We start from the raw sequence: 17,423 nt of genomic DNA on the forward strand, positions 1-17,423 counted from the left end.
AACATTTTAATTAAAGCCCACAGAGAGACTTTTCCCACTAGAGAGCAAAAAGTATCTGTGAACCACAAAATTAGAGCGGGCTAATGATATGCCAGAGTACTTAGAATACCTGGAACAGTGCACATGAAAAGCTCATCTAGTTGGCAAGATTTTAATGCTGCCTCTGGTATTGCAAACATCCAGGAATCAGTGGAAGTCAAACAATAAAGCAGACTTTTTCAGCTGACAATCTTATTTTAAGTTGGTAAAGTTACAGGTGGGCAAGTATTTATTGGATCAGGATCGTGTGCTTTAAAGAAAACGTACTGGGCACTGCAAATACTTTTTAAAATAATGTATTACAGAGACCAGTTTATAAACATGTTACAGAACTAGAGAGGGGAGTTCTTCACAACACCACAGCAGATCGGTACGGAGAGGTAACAGGAAAACTTCTTTTTCTGATACAGGATATGCAAGAGCTAATTGTCAACATTTTTTCCACTGACAGACATTTATGGCACACGCCAGAGAAATATAAGCACGCAACTAAACGCTTGGACAGTCTGGTTCAAATACTCACTTGAATCAGCAGAAATCTTCTCCTACTTAGGGCTGTACCATCCCACTTCCTTTAGAGCTCTCTACTCCCACTCCCCTGATCCCACTGTACCTTGAAAGACAGCCTGTAAGGGTGAAGCCTGGGATGTACCATACACCAGAACATGAAAGTACCAAGCATTGAGGCTCTAGTTCAGAGCACGGAGACAGTTGCATTGCCTCAAATGAAGGCAATGTGACATCTACGAGGGTCAGCATGAAACCACTGGATAAAATTCTGGTCCCACTGAAGTCAATGGCAAAACTATCACTGACTTCAATGGAGAGAGGATTTCATCCATTGTGTAGGTCTGTAGGGGCTTGAGGTTGGTTGAGGAGAGAAGGGGAACTTAACTGCTTCAGAAAGGTCACCTTGGGTTAAGATAAAGAGCTGTGCTTTAAGCCAACTCTTCAAAGAACCAGCTCACCCATCTTTAGTAAATGCCAACTGTTATTTAACAAAAAAAAGAAACACTTCAAACCATGTTTCAAATCTACTTTAAGTCCTCTCACAATGAAAGCTGCTTATTTTGCTTGAAATTTCTCATTTCTGAACTAAGCAAACTGCTTACAATTTACATCTAAAAGAGGAATCTAATTCTATTTTATTCGTGCATGTAATTTTAAATAATCTGTTCAGGTTTTAAGCCTGTGCTCTGTCCCCACCTTACTAGACTTTTTTATTTTATTTTATTTTTGTTCTTTTCAAACAGCTCAGCTGGAAGGTTTATTGGTCTTTTTGCAGACTACAATGCAATCCAGCATGAAAAAATGATGGTGGAGCTTGTTTGGTTGCAGAGGTAGAAGAACTTAGCAGAATCAGAAAGAAAATCTCACGACTTAAAAGGTAAACCAAGACACTCTTGTTCCGTTTCCTGTGATCTTACCTGTTTAAATCTTGTGGTTGGATCTACTCCTGTTTGCTTCATTGAGTCCATAACAGATTTCATCTCCACAGCCTCCTTTATCAGCTGGTGGTTTTCCATTTGTTTGGCTTTGAAAGTGTCAGACTGAAGCTGCTGCTGGTGATTGGAAAGGATCTGTGATTTGCTTGCCTCCTCACCTTTGTTAGGTACTGATGGCCCTATTTTAGTGTTATTTTTGCTGGACTCCGGAGTTGAAGGGGCCTTTGAAATAGTGGCAGATGGAATATTCTTCTGCTTGTTGTCATCCTTCCCAATCTCTTTCAAGGGGGGGTCATTCTTCCTTTCACAGTCCCGCCCACTTTGTGCCATTTTCTGTTCTGCTAGTCTCTGGTCCTCATAGTATTTTTCATACTGCTGCCTGTAAGCAGGGTTGGAGGCCATTAAGGACTTTTGGTCCATATAGAGCCCATAGGCATACTGTCCATAATAAAGTGACTGAGCAAGTGCAGGGTGTCTTTGCGTTATTACTGACTGATGTTGCGGCTGCAAATTAGAGGAAGTGCTTTCGCTTTTCTTGGCATCTGACGATTCAGCCTTCTCTTTCTTTTCAGCCTCTTCCTCAGCCTCTTTTTTAATCTTCAGCCCCTGTGGGGTACCACTGTTCCCAGCTGCTGGGGCGCTGACCTGTCCAGAGTGCAAGTAACTTGGGGAATAGTAAGGATCGTAGCCATGGTAATAGGGAGAATGAGACTCTTTTGCTTGAGCTGATTGTGCTGTGGTTGAAGAATGTCCTTTTACAACACCATCTTTATTAGAAATAATATCTGATGGAGAGCTGGCCTTTGACCTTATGCCCTCTGACCTGCTGTCAGAGCCACCATCATCAGCTGCATCAGAAATATCTGAGTAAGCAGGGCTGTTGGTTTTAGCGGCCGTGCTGTCTGCACCATTCTGTGTCAACACGTGCAGTGGGGCCATGGCAGATTGTCCATTCACCAAAGTGCTGCATTCCATCCTGGAGGCACTCCCTATGGAAGGGCTGGGCGCATTGTCTGTGAATGTGTAAACTTTATCAGCTTCAGCCTTAATACTTGCCATCCTGCTCTCTTGAGATTCTGACAGTCCATTAGCTAGCACTTCATTCTTGTTGAGATGGTCCTTTAAAAAATGTCCAGATAAGTCTTTTCCAGACCCTTTTGAATCCTCCAGCTTCCCCAGCTTAGAATCCATCTTGGGGCTGCCTGTCTCTTTGCTTTCTTTGTCCTTCAGCTTTCGCTTCTCCTTTTTCTTTTTGTCTTTGAGTGATGTGAGAGCTGGGTTTACAGTGCTTGGCTCTCCCATAATTGTGGGCTTTGGTTGAATGGGTTTCAGTGGAGGGCTCTTTGGTGTAGCCTGAACAATAGTAGTTGTTAGAGAGGGCAGTCCTGGTATTGTCCCTGTAGTGGTGGTTGTAAAGGCCGTAGTAGGTATAGCTATTAACTGGGGAGGAGTTGGTGCTGGTGCTGGGGCAATGGGCCTGGCTGTTTTCAGCTTGGAAAGGTTTTTATCCACTTTGCAATTGTTTGATTTCTTGCCTTTATCACCTAAATTCTTCTTGTCAATTAACCCTTCAGCCTCCAATTTCGGCATTTCGGTTTGCAAATTGCCATCTGCAACTGAACAATTATCCAGTGTGGCTGCCATGTTAGAAATTACTGGAAGGCTGTTCAATTCACTGTTCAGACCCTTCTTTTTGCCAGAATTCTTGCCAGTTTTGGAACTGATAACTGAACCAGGGCCATTGCTGGTCAGTTCCCTCTTTCCTTTGGGGGTCCCTGGGGTAGCAATGGAGGAAGGAGATGTCGGTGCTTTTAGTGGATCAAAGCCTGGCAAATTTGTGCTTTGCTCACTGCATTCAAGTGCCACATTACTCAGTGCTTCCTCGCAGTCTGAAATTTTGTCTTCACTGTCAGGCTCAAACTCCAGTTTGTTTTCTGGGTCTAAGTGTGCATGAGCCTGATGGTAACGTAATCCATTAATGTGCTTGTACTTCTTGTTGCAGTTGGGGTGAGGACAGTCAATCAGCACTGGGGAAGAGCAGCCTTGGTCCAAAAAAGTAGTCTCAGGTTTCCCCTGTGGGGTGGTGGGAGTGCTTCTAGAGTTAGTACGAATACGTTTTCCAGACTTATTGTCCTCTGAGCTGGAGTTCAAATCCAGCTCCATAGGAGGCTTAGTTTTCCTCTTGTTTGTGGACGAGGGGCTGGCTTTGACTTCATCCATGGCACAGTTTGGGGGTGTTCTGCGCCCACTTGAGTTAAGGCTGCCCCTCCTCCCCTTCCCATTGGCACCGCCTCGATTTTTATTCTGAAGTCCTCTGGACTCTGCAAAACTCGCATCGTTCCCAGGAACAGCCGCAGCTGCAGCGGACCTTGCCCGCTTTCCCCTGCCGCGTCCTCCGCGCATTTCCAGGTCACTTGTTGGAGATTCACAAAATCTGCACAAACAATACATTTCATCAGCAGGAGCCATGAACTTAAAAAATAAAAACCACCACCATGTCCTGTAAGAGAGCCTTCACACATGTTAAAGGAAAGATGTCCTTCTGACAAATGAGAATGTTACAGTGTCAAAGGCAAAGTCATTAAAAAAGGACAAAGATGGTAAGGACGTATCCACCTGATTGGAACAGTGGAGCAAAAAATTTTCCTAACTTAAAGAAATGCATTTTGAAATTAACTGCTCTCTGACTGAACCCCATGTATTTCCCCTTCCCTCTCAAAAATACAAAAGCAAAATAAAGAAGAGCTTCCACCCCGTGTTTCACTTTGGAAGAGAGAGCTATTCATTTCACTCTTGCATGTTTTCAATCATAACCAGTTGTGCTTTATTAATCTCTGTACAGTCTCTAGCCTGAGACTGGGGGTTAAAATACAGCAGAGAAAAAACAGACTCAGAATGTTTGCCTACCTAGGAGGGGCCCAGTCATGCTTTGTGCAGTCCAGCAGTGTTCCCACGTAAGTCTTGTTCCTCCATGTAACGTTTACCACCAGGACACCTGCCAGTGAGTGAAAAATAAAGTATTATCGCACATTAGAACAATAACTGTGAGGATAGGCTTTTTGTTTTGCTCCTTTTGTTTACTTCTTTTTTTTTTCCTTTTTCCAGTCCTTCCTTCACAAAGACATTTACTCTCATTTGCTTTCAAACACTCTGGTCTATATTCTTCCTCTTTTCTGGTTTCAGTGACCTCAAGTTAAAGCCCACAGGAAAGACTGCAAATGACAAAGAACAAGAATGTGTGCACGCATGTGTGTGTGTGTAAGACGGCTTGCCTGTGTGACGGTGTGTGTGTAATCAAGATACAGCTGACAGAAGGAAATGGGTTTTGCCATGTCCTGCTGTAAAACAGCAACACTCACCTCTTAATTTTGCTATTATTGCACATAATTGCTTTCACTTGGCAGCCAGCCAGCATAAACTAAGCACCAGTTACAGTGTTTAAATCAGAAGGTGACTGAGAAGAATAATCTGCTTTGCTTTGAACAATATGATAATGATGCTTCTATTTACTTGAAATTACTCATATCCAAACACACAAACATATACACATATGCACTGCAAGTTTTGTTCAGCAGATACAGATCAAAAAAATGTATTATTTGCCTTGCTTTTGCTTCTGTAGAAAGTGAGGGACTAGATATGAAACTTCAACCATACTGCAGTGAAGGCAGGAGTAATTGCAATATATATTTATATAGGAAGAGGAATCCTTCAAAAAACCTACTGTAATTTAATTGCTTTTCCACTTACGACTTTTATTAAATGCAAATTTGCCTGCCTAAAGCACAATTCTAATTTCATTTTATTTGAATTATCCCTGTAAAATTTGTGAGTGATAAGGTTATTGTAAGTAACAAGAAAATAAATGTGGGGCATGTCATTCAAATGTTTTCAGGTTGCCCTCAAACGCTTCTTCACATAATTTATCATCATGTTTATGGACTAGCCAGCATAATGACCCCTTTAATTCATTAACTGCCACAGATAAACAGAAGGTAGTATTATTGAACCAGACATCTCTTCTCATTAGAACACACACTGAAATAAGAAATACATTTTATCTAACAAAGAAAGGCACAATACAAAATGTTCCAAATTTATGAGAGGCATGAAGACACCAACTTGCAGCTGACAGCGTTGTTTTTCCTCTACACTTCCCTTATTCTATCTGCAGCATCTCTGTTATAGAAATGGTTATGGCAGTGTGCCAGAACCATTTCCAGCCCATCTTTTTGCTTTGTCTTACCAGTGCAATTTCTAATTTTGCATTAAAGCCATCCCTCTCTGCTGCACTGAGGTGAAATTAACACACAAGCAGCAGTTTATTTCCTCAGGGGTCTTTCAGCAGCAGGGAAGTATTTTAAATGTTGTTAGCAGAGGTACCAGGGAAGAAGGGATTTCCTTGAAAATTCTCTGTAATGGATTTGAAATTCATCCCCCATATGGTTTTTCACTGCAAATAGGCAACTGAAATTTTGCACACTGGAATGAGCTGGTATGAAGCAAGAAAGACTAACTGCACTTCCAGCCAGTGTCAGTCAGGTCTTAGAGTGACCATGCTGAAGATGTTTAAGGAGAGACTTGATGTGGCACTTAGTCCCATGGTCTACTTGACAGGGTGGTCTTTGGTCATAGGTTGGACTTGATGATCTCAGACCTCCTTCCCAGTCTAACTGGTTCTGTGATTCTGTGACAGGGTTAAAATGCCATGCTGTATTTTTATGACCTATGCAAACTAGGCAGCCTGCAAAGACACCAAGGCTACTTTATGTTGCCCCTTGCTTAGACATGAAGGCAGCCAGGAGGTGCTGGGGTCCAGGAGGAGGAGGAGGAGGAGGAAGAGGAGAACAACCCAGTACGTCCAAGAGGCAATATCTCTTGGTAGAAATGGGCTTTCTTACAATGAGCAGGCTTATGGTCCCACTTGCCATTCAGAGCCTAGAGAAAAGTGATTGTAAAGGTATTTCTCTGGCAGCCTTGATGCCTTTCTTCCACTATAACAGCTTGTCATCTGTGACTCTGTAAGGCTCCAAGTGAAAATCAAGAGTATTTTCCACTGGTAAATTGTATTATGGCATGCAGCCCATCTATCTGCAAGCAGCACAGTTGATGCCTCCTGCCCACCTACCAGCGTTTGTCCAGTCTCCTAAAAGTACCAAGCAAAAAGAGCTCTCTGACATCCCATGAAGTATTACTGAAGAATTATCTTTGTCACTTATTCTTCCCTAGCAAGTTCACTTTTATCCTTTTTTTAAAAAGTAATTGTTACTTTGTGGGGATTTTTTGAGTTTGGATTATTTTCTCTTTTTTTTGGGGGAGAGGGGTGGTTTGTTTGTTTTGTTTTGAGTTTTTTAGGGGGATGCGTTAATAAAGGTTTATTCTCACCTATACCTCCATCTTCCTTGATATTTGTAATCTTGCCTATCTCTACATGCATTTTATTCATTTATTTATGTACCAGATCTAGGGATAGTTTGTTACCTATTGACAGAGAAGAGGGCAAGATAGAAGGCATAGAATAATGAAAATAATAAAACCCCCTGAAATCAATACATATTTCAATAATTCTATGAAGACACTTAAATGACCTTCCCATGTAAGAAAGTCAGTATTTCAAAAGCAAACACAAATAAGTTCCTCCCTTAGATCTGCTACATATAGCATCTCATTAAATGTGTTAGGCTTAGTGAAGGTACCGTGTAAGAAGGAGAGATATTAATCTCCATGCTGTGTTAGCTGTGGCAAGGAATACATTTCCATTCCCTAATGGACAGCATATTGCTCAACCACACGTAAGACTCCACAGAACTGGCAGGGAAGGTAACTCGTTTACTCTTCTAAGATTGTCACAGAAATGGGTGAGGAGAATATAAGTAGCATGGGAGGTAGGACTGATCTAAGGAAATGTGCTAAGGAGAGGCTTAGTAAGCCCAAGCAGTAGAACATGACAATGGAGATGACTGAATTGGTAATCCACACAATGTACTTGATTCAGTGCTGAAGAGAAAGGATTATTCTTCTAAATGATGGTGTACTGTTTGTCCTGGCACAGCATTCAAGCTCCAACCAAGAACCTCTGCTGAGCCTGCTCTGTCCCAGAGGCAATCCTAGAGCAGTGCCCAGGTCACTCCCACTATCACCTCTGAGTACACTGGCCATGCACTCAGGGAGGCACTAGCCCTTCTCTGGGTCCTTCCAGCTCCTCTCTGTGTACCTGTGTGCCCATGTACCCCCTTCATCTTATGAAGGAACATACCACACACAGGACCAAACCTCTTGGCGGCTGTGCCAAACCATAAGTTTCTGTAATGAGACTTCCTATTACATCAGACTACATATAATGTAGCAATAACCTATTTAACATTGCCTGAACAACGCAAAGACAGTCTGAGGAAACCCACAGGTTTCATACTATCTGAAACAATAGACACATTTTCACCTTATAAAAAGCCCAAGAGGCTAAATTTTTTAAAATACCCATTACTGAAGAATGGGAAAAAGAAAATCAGGTGTTTGTAATGAAATGTACCTGAGGATATTTGGACTTTCTAAGATTCTAATTCAGAAGAAAACTTAGCTAAATATCTAATTCTGTTCTTGTGAGGTTGGATCAAAAACCAGTGCATATATACTACACACAAATGGTTCTTTGAGCAACTAGGGGTACCTTCTTAAAGAGTTTGACCAATTACCAGAGCACAGTTCACAAGAATTGGATGTAACAGAGAAAAATTTATCTCCCCAAAATACGGATATAAATTTCTTGGTTTAATTTGGTTGTTCATTCCATTTGCAAACTATATAACTATTCACAGTTACAGTATATCTGAAATTAGCAATACTTTCTGCAGTCTTCAGTGTCGTATGTCCTACGCTCTATCATTAAAGAGAACACACAGTAAATACGGAATGTTTTATGTGTGGGAATTACAAGATGGTGTTATAACATAAGAAAATGGGGTAATGTTACCTAGAAGTTTTAGAGTTCACCTACTGTAGTTTTTCTGCCAAAATCCATAATTAGGCAAGGCAGGATCATATGCCAAAGCAATAATGTATGACAACGGCACACCCAGGATGTCATCTGGTGCCCATCGCTGTCAATAGAAGCTCCTCCCTTAACATCAAATGTTGTCAGCCTTTTAGGAACAAGACAAGATTCTGTATTTGCTCTTCTCCCTCACAGTATGTGTACCATTATGAGCTCTTTTTTTTTACTCATCATAACCATAACCATAATGTTAATGGCAAAATTTTCAGGCAGGAAAAAATAATGCATGCTTGTAGGAGCACAAAGCCATTTTACATAAGCACTTCTGATGGATAACATGTGAAATGACTGTGACAATTTGTACTTGAATTTTCTTATGGAATGAAAGGTCACATGTCACAAAAGTAGTACCTTAGAAAGTTATTTCAGAAACCTACAGCAAAAACCTCAGTTTTTATGAGTTCTGTGGGTATGATGTATCTCTTCTTCCCCTGTACCTTCTTGCTCCTTTTCAGTGACTGCTTAACAAAGGCCAGAAGGAAAATTTGCTATTTACTATTAACTATATCTCATAGAATGAGATATGTCATCACAAGTTGGAAATGAAGTAAATAACCCTGTTGCTAAGAAATGCAGATGTGCTATTTTGACATAAAAACATAAGAATCAAAGGCATTTTCAGTACAAAGTAAGGGTATTGTTCATATGGATTACTCTGGCACTGCATGTTTAGCAGACACATCCACACTCTTGCAGATATTCCTTCATTTGAAGACAAAAATACCCTGAAGTATCTAGTCTAAAAAAAATATACTAATTTCTTTGTTTTCTTGACTCTGTTTTCTGCAATGATCATAAGCCAAAAATGTTTATGTTTGTATCCAAAACTTTGAAAATGAGATCGTGTGGTGAGGAATCAAATTATCACATCACTACCTTATATGCGGGCCGCAGCTTTTAAAAATACTGGCTTTAGGAAAACACATATTTAAATTCCAATACAAGTAGGTGCTACTCAAGTAATCAGATTGAAAAGCCTGACTTAATTTTTACTGGATAGGCTACTTTTGTGTTTAGATCACAGAAAATGCTACAAAATCCTAGTTTAGTGCAAACTGATTATTTCACCAGGGAACTCTGCAGTCCAGTTATCTGACAGGGTGAGGGCAAGCCTTCATTTTTGCAAAAGGAACTGCTCTCTCTGCTCTTAGTAGAGAATATAGCCCAAAGGATCTGTAAAATTCTGTAACTGATTTGTTGAAGAATATATATATATATGATCTTCCAAAAGACCAATGATGTGTCTACTTTTCAGTCATCAGAAGTCAGGTATGTTTAAAAAGTCACATATATTTTAAAAGTCACTTAAGTCACTTACCCTTAAACATAGTGGAATCCTCTGTGGTCAAAATTCCAAAATTAACAATTCTCCCTACTACCTTTGGTATCCCAAGTATCATTTAAAAACAAAATTTCCTGATGCCAGAGGGGGATCTCTAAAGTGGACTACACTTTCCATAATTATTTTAGTAAGATTACTTCTTTAAAAGGTTAATATGATAAATTCTTGTAGCGAAAATTTCTGTGGGATAGTAGTTCTTCAAGGTTGAGATGCAATCCTTGGTATAGAATCATTACTTGATTACTGTTACAAGTATTACTTGTAACACTACAGCATAATCAATTCCTTGTATCTTCATGATTAGTGAATCCACAAATATGTTTGCAAGTCAAATTTGATTTGCCTCTTGTCCCTGCCATGCCAAGTACAAATAATACAGACCTGCCTGGGATAACCAAACCATGGCATATCTGTCGTCAGTGAGTACACCACCCCCACTGATTAAACACGTTTTATTCCACAACTGGCACTGCAATTTTTTTGGACCCACACATGTCTATTTGACATCACTTGCTAACAATAGCTAAAATATATGAAATGTAAAAAGCTGCAAGATGAAAATCTATATTCTTAGGATTATCTCAAGACTTTTTGTTGCCACTGGCTTAGTAAAAGCAGTGCAACTCATTTGCCTCACAACCACCATATCTGCCACATCATCATCAATCCCACATCCACATATACACCTGCAATTCAACCGGGCATAAAAAACATAGAACAATTTTTATATTAGACTTGCAATGCAAATGGCTTATTCCTCCCTGATTGCTTCCATCCAGAAAGTAATCTAAAATGATCAGTAAACACTCTACGTATGAAGCCACATCTTATATACTGAATGCTGATCTGGGAGATGTACAGTTTATTTATGTCTTTAATCACACTCTGTCTAGCATGGCACAAGATCTTAACTACATCTAACTACATCTACAGCAGGTGCACATGTAACTGGCATCAACATCAGCCAGCCTGAGAATGTAATTATTGTCAGGTGGCCTGGAAATGCAAGACTGGTGGGTTTGCTTTTTTTGTTTTGGTTTTGCTGGTGGGATTTTGGGCTTTTTTTTTTTTTCTTTTTTTTCCAAGAGCCCTGTTGCAGCACAGAATGTTTGAAAAGTCACTTTAACCACATCCTGTAATCAGACCATCTGGAGCACAGATCTGCAATTAGTCATCCTGGGCACTGGACTTTATCTGAACAAATACTGTACAGCAATGAAGATGAGAAGATTGGATAGCATCAAGGAAAAGAAGCATAATGAAATACTGCTGGTGTAGTCATAAACCGCTGAGGCGCTTAGCTGTGGTGTTAATTCTGCATTCTGTACTTTATAAAAGCATAGCAAGTTTAAAGGTTAGAGGGCTGAGAGGCTAAACCCTGCTATTTTAGTTAATGTTGCCCCGCTGGTGGCTAACGCTGGGCTGTAAACTACAGTGGCTTCTGCAGCAGCCTAACAGAGTAAGATCACATCTGCGTAATTTCCAGTAAGTTCTGAGTAATGATAACCTACATTTCATGGATAGTTTATTTGAATGTCATACCCTTTCTTTTCATTATGAAGTCATTGGTAAAATAAAAGTAATATTGATAGTAGGAACTACCATCTTAGTTTAAAAATAGCTGTTTTATAGAACCTATTCCCTGGACCTGATACTCCCATTTGCATTCAAAAAAGAAGCAGCAATTATAAAGTGAGGAGTAGCTCCTGGAAACATGGAGTTGGGCCATCAAGCAGACAACTTTTTAATACCACCTAATAATTACTGTAATAAATTTTCTTAATCTAGAAGTTTATCCCAGTGCATATAAAAGAATAAACACTGCAATAACTGAAGAAACCCCGTTTCCCCATGAGCCCATGTGCTTAATACACAAAAGAACACAAGCTTCTTCCATCACTGTCATGTCTCCCTCATCCTTTGTTCTGAAGCCTCATGGGCTGTATTGATTTGGGAAAATCATTGAACTTGGAAAACTAGACTCTAGCTTATTCACCACCATCTATTTCTTTCTCATGAAGACAGCTGGTCAATATTCAGTTGAACGGTCAGCTAAAAGAAGCTCTGGTTTCATTTCTTTTTCCTGCCTCCCTAGCAACATTACCCTTTTCCAGCTTTAGTATAAAAAAACCCCAGCATGTGAGGAAGACATGTAGCTGAGGTTAGCTGAAATGACAGTTTCTCTGGACAAAGCTGTGACTGAAATGCTGGGGGCAGGTTGGTTCTGGAAGACAGGCCAGCGTCTAATCTATGAGCTCATGTCCCTTATTGGTTATAATGATAACTGTTACATTTTTTTTCAGTGCATATATTTCTTCTAAAGCTAGTCTACCTAACAAATATCCAGTGAAAAAGATCTAAATACAAATGGAAAGCCAAACTAAATATGAATGGTCCTAATCAAATATAAGGCTAAATTTCACACTCATTAAAAAACCAATAAAATTCTCAATGAAAACTGGGTAGTACCCCAGAAATTACATCAGATTGGGTCCCAAATGGCTTGTTGATTTATCAACAACTAAATACTTCTACTAAAATATGAGCTACTTAGAGTGGTGATTTTGAAAACTATGAAGCCACAGCAACCCACATAATTTTCTCCTGCCAGATTTTTATCAAAGCGATTAGAATTTGGCACGATTAGGAAAACTTTTGGATAAACTGCTGTTACACCTCTTGAATGTCAGACCACATGATTGCAGTGTTTACAAGAAAATGTGCACTTAATATTATTATAAACGAACCATAGGCTTCTGACCTCTGGAGTACAACTAAAGAGCTAGTTTTTGTGCAGCCCTTACCTTTTCTTTGGCCAGAGTAACTGAACAATTTCAGTATTTCACTGCAGTTTGAGAATAAAACTGCAGTCTTACTTTCAGCTGCTACTAAAATTGCAATTTGAAAATAATTTAACATCTGTGTGCTCTGAAGAAAACTGTATCTGTTTCAGAATAAAGTCTTCAGTTTCTAGCAGATTTTTTTTTTCTTTTTTACTTCAGTAATCATAACTGTGATTCACATAGCCTGACACTGAAAAGTGTCACAGTCTCAATTTTAGAAGAAGGAAATGCTGTTCTGTAATCCCCTGAGCTTCCCACTCACTTCTCAAGGAGTGTTATTTCAGCTTCTAAGTTGCTGGCCTGTTGAACACATGGACACTCTTCTGACTTCTTGTGGAGCAAAAGAAAAAGAAGCCCCACAATCCACTGCCTTTGCTCATACTCCAGGACCATATGTCACTTGAGATAAGCAACAGAATACCGGGCTTTTCAACTAATCTGTCACACTTGCTTCCTGCACTTTATATTAATTACAGGAACTCTTCAGCTACTTACTTCTCTCCCAAACTCTTTCTCCCTTAAGAGCAAAGCAAAACAAGTCTGGAGCATGCGGAAAAGAGCTATTGTTTCAATACAAGAAGTAGGGCCAAAAAAAGGGAAAACCAAAACAATTTTTTCTCACCCAGACAAGCATTCAGGAGTTCCTTTTTAGAATTATATGCCTCATTCCTATTCTTCTTCTCAGACACCAGACCACAGAAATACTGTTTTCATCAGCAGACTGTTGAGAAACAGCTGCAGAAATGGGGAAGCTGGTATAAATTTATGTGTGTATGCATGTGTGTGTATCTATTAAAAAAAAAATCTGACAAAACCCCCAAAACCTCTTAAGGAGCTCAGACCTGTTTTTTTTTCTTCCTAAGGCAAGTATTAGGGCATCTCAATACAAGTTTGTCTCCCAGCTCTGAACTCTGCTACTGTCGGAAATTGATGAGTAAATCCCAAGCAAGTAACAGATGCCAAAATGCGCCCATAAACCTTCAGGTGTCTTTGGTGATTTGTTTCCCAGCGCTGTACATCATGATAAAGAGCTGCCAGGTGCAAACACTGGTACAATTATTTTTCAAACAGTAGAGTAGCTAATGAAACATAAAGAAATGGAAGACAGAAGAGAGACAATTTATGGAAAAGAAACAGCATGAATAAAGAAACAATTCCAATCCCAAGCCATGAAAATTCTTCCAAATCTGTAGACTGCAGATACCAGAATTGCAGTTGAGCCAGACAGACAATTCTGCTCAACCTCAAAGAGCTGCTGCTGATCCATGTACCTCACTGGGACTGAGAAGCAGAGCCCCTTATAAATTATGATGCTTTATTTAAAGTCAAAGCATTTATTTGCTTTTGTGCCAGCTTTGGATCCTTTTCATCTCTAGCTTCCAGGCCCAAGAGAGAACACACTCCTGTAGCTCTGCTGGCAGCCAGCTGTGGGCCTCAGTAAATCATAAAGCCTCCTAACAAGCCATTCTTTACAAAGGCCAACTGCAGTTAGCAGACATGATAACTTCTCTATTATTCCACTCACTAGAATTTAAAACAGCAATTTAAAGCAGGGGCTGAAAACATTGAAATCTACTGAACTGCATTTTACATCTTTCACTCTCTTTCTCTTTGTATTAAGCTTCACTGATTTCATGAAGACTTCATTGTCTTCAGTCTGAGAAAAGGGTAAGTAAACACCTACAACAGACACATCCAAGACAAAGGGGAGGGAAATAAAAACATCTGGGATTTCATCTGCAGAGCTCCCTCAGGTTTTCTTCAGGGAGACAAATAACTCTTCTTTCATTTAGTTTGTGGGACTCACAGGGACACATCCTTTATGTTTTGGAATATAAACTCTGTTAAGATCTTAATACAGTAATATGGCACCAAGAAACCTCATGGCAAAATACATAAAGATGAAAGTGGCGTATAGTCAAGCATTAGGTGTACACAGGAGTTCTATGAAAACTGCAAGTACGAATGATGAATTCTCTTTCTCCTAGCCCTTTCCCACTGATGCACCAAAAAGGAATCAGTTTGGTGTGGCCAGGCCCAGCACTCCCATTTTTCCTCTGTATAAAAAAGAACAAATAAAGAACCTTACAAATCTGGGGCTCTCTTCCTACGTAATTGCTGTGATTTAGGATTTGGTGTAACCTAGTTTTAAGGTCTTTTGTTACTATATCTTACAGATTATAAACCAAACTATGCTTAAAACTTCACCTTCTAGATTTGAAAACCACAAAATTATATAGTTTTTTTGCACTTCTTATACCACAAACTATTTTCTTTGAAAAATAGTAGGCAGTGCTATCCTTGCCATTATGAAATTCTTGCAATTTTGTGGTGGAAAAGATGCCCCCAGCAGTCAGAAGTGTTTCAGTTACACACTTAAGATACCAGTTCAGTTTTGTAAACAAGCCTAATGAGCTGTGACTAATAGTGTTCTCCTTGAGCAGAAGTAAGGTAAAAAGGCTTTTGTTAGCATCTACTGAAGTGAAGTAGTAATTTTGCTGGGACAGAACAAAAGTGAATTACTTGTCAGCTACCCTGTTTCAGTGGTGTCAAAATTCTGCAGAAAAGTTCACCATGATTTTCTTTCCTATGTTTTAAATTATTTTCCAAGTGGGTAAACTAGTAAAGCATCTAGTTAGCCAGCTAGCTTACTCCAGGTGCTTGACAATACTGATGTAATGCAAAGCTACCAGCAAAATGAGTACCCACTAGAGATGAGTATACTTTCTGTGAGACTTTCCTCCTCTTGTCAGCAAGTGGTTCAACAATTTTCCTGTAAGTATCCTTTGTGCATGCTGTCCCAGTTTCTCCACTTATTAATAGCAGCCTGGATAGTTTACTCAGGCCTGCTGTGATGTATGTCTCTACTACAGCTTCTCTTGGCTTTTTCATGCACTGAAGCTGATCAACCTTTGACCCTCGTAGGTTTGGAAACAAAACCATTTAGACACTGAAGACAGCCCAGTGTTGCATAAAATGTAGGCAAAAATTTAGGGTGCTAGGAAACCTAATATGATCAGCTAAAAATCTCTATGTTTCTTTTGGCATAGTAACATCCCATAAAGTATTATCATAGGCATGCTCTCCCTCATCAAAAGTAGAACCAGCACAATGACAGAAACACATATTTCTATACTGGGAGATTTTTTTCCCATGTCACTAAGAGGTGGGGGGAAGGACTGGACTTTCAGACATAACTTAATTATTTCTTTGGTCAGACAAACAATTTCAAGATAAAGCTTGCTTTACTTCAAAATCTATACACAAATTTCTGTATAAATTATTGACTGTACTTTGGCCTCATCTGAAATGCTGGCCCCTGAGGCTGATAAGCTCTGACCCCAGGTGACACATCCAGCCCTCTCACAAGAGGCAGGAACATTATTGCTTTGCACTGAGGACTGCAGCCCAAGAGCCAATCAATCAAGCTCCCTGACAGCTTTTACAGCCTCCTCACATTAGGCCTAAGTCAAACTCCAGGGCTCCTATTGTTCACATTATTCTTTTCTTCCTCTCCTCTGATGAAGTTAGAGCAAGTCCAAGGCTTCAATGAGAAAGAAGGGCTATTATGAGCAGCTCAGATTTTATTGACTCTGAGCTGTACAACAATGGCCCCAAAGCCTTCTTCTTGAAAGCAACACATTACTAATTGCTAATAATCATAGGTAACAAAGATCAGTCCTTAGACTCAGGCTTATGTGAAAGAAAGGTGTAACACTGAAAGCGACAGAATTGTCATCTTTACTTAATAAGAAAGATTTTGGAAGGTAATTCTATGCACACCAAGGAGAATAACCTTTCAGTCACACAGAACTGTCATACATATATTATCATGTATACCCTGTGTATTAGAAAAGCAAGGACCATAACAGATTTGATTAAAAATATCCCTAGTGGAGTTGTGCTAGGCTGACTGCAGACAAGTCACCCTATACTATTTCATATATTAAGTACTTCATATATATATTAAGATACTATATGGTATTCTTTACTCTATAGTATACTTTCACATATATGAAAATACTATAGTACTCTTTAGTCACCCTATAGTATTTCAAGATCAATATCACATTGTGCTCAAAATGGAAAAACACTTTCAGAACTAATCATGATGTCATCATTTTCCCTAGTGTTGTTCTGAGGCCTGAGACCATTTAAATGAGACTTCTACATGTGCGACATGAGAACACTGACTTGTCTTTGAAAACATTTGTCCTTCATTATTACTCTTAATTTTAAACAACTCTGTATGATTTCAGCTGCATGCATAAATCTTAATACCACCAACAGGTGCTGTCGCCACATACACAAAATCCTTTTTCCTGTAAGAATTTCAACAATTGTGTAACATGATTAGATTTTGCAGTTGGCCAAGTTTTCCTTCTATTTTTGGGCTGTTTGTGGGGAGTTTTTTGTTGTGGGTTGGTGTTTTTTTTTTGGTTTTGGTTTTTTTTTTGGCGTGGGGGTGGTATGGTGGTGGGACATTTTAAATTAACTCAGCTGTAGCCTTAGATGATTCTGCCATTGTAACTTCAGCTTTTAGGAAAGGATCATCTCGTATTAAATTACAGACAAGAACTGGTAGCCGTAAGTAAAGAATTATTTACTCTCTTAAATCTGAGCACCAGTACTAAGGCAGTGAGACATATTTTCAATTAAACTGTTTCTTCCACATATTTTTAGTGCTCCAACTTCACAAGTGC

The 17,423-nt window shown here is 39.5% G+C and overlaps 1 protein-coding gene across 2 annotated transcripts in view; it reads right to left on the reverse strand.

Moving 5' to 3' along the window:
• Nucleotides 1–17,423, reverse strand: part of ZNF608 (zinc finger protein 608) — a gene marked incomplete at both ends in the record, with an annotated part of 82,421 nt that overhangs the window by 3,833 nt on the left and 61,165 nt on the right. For both annotated transcript variants that reach the window (XM_084225111.1, XM_084225110.1), the window contains 2 exons: nt 1,467–3,918; nt 4,392–4,479. In XM_084225111.1, coding sequence (XP_084081237.1) covers nt 1,467–3,918; nt 4,392–4,479 — 2,540 coding nt within the window. The remainder of the gene's footprint in view (nt 1–1,466; nt 3,919–4,391; nt 4,480–17,423) is intronic.

This window comes from Fringilla coelebs (genome assembly GCF_963513975.1).
Source record: "Fringilla coelebs genome assembly, chromosome: Z".
NCBI lineage: Eukaryota > Metazoa > Chordata > Aves > Passeriformes > Fringillidae > Fringilla > Fringilla coelebs.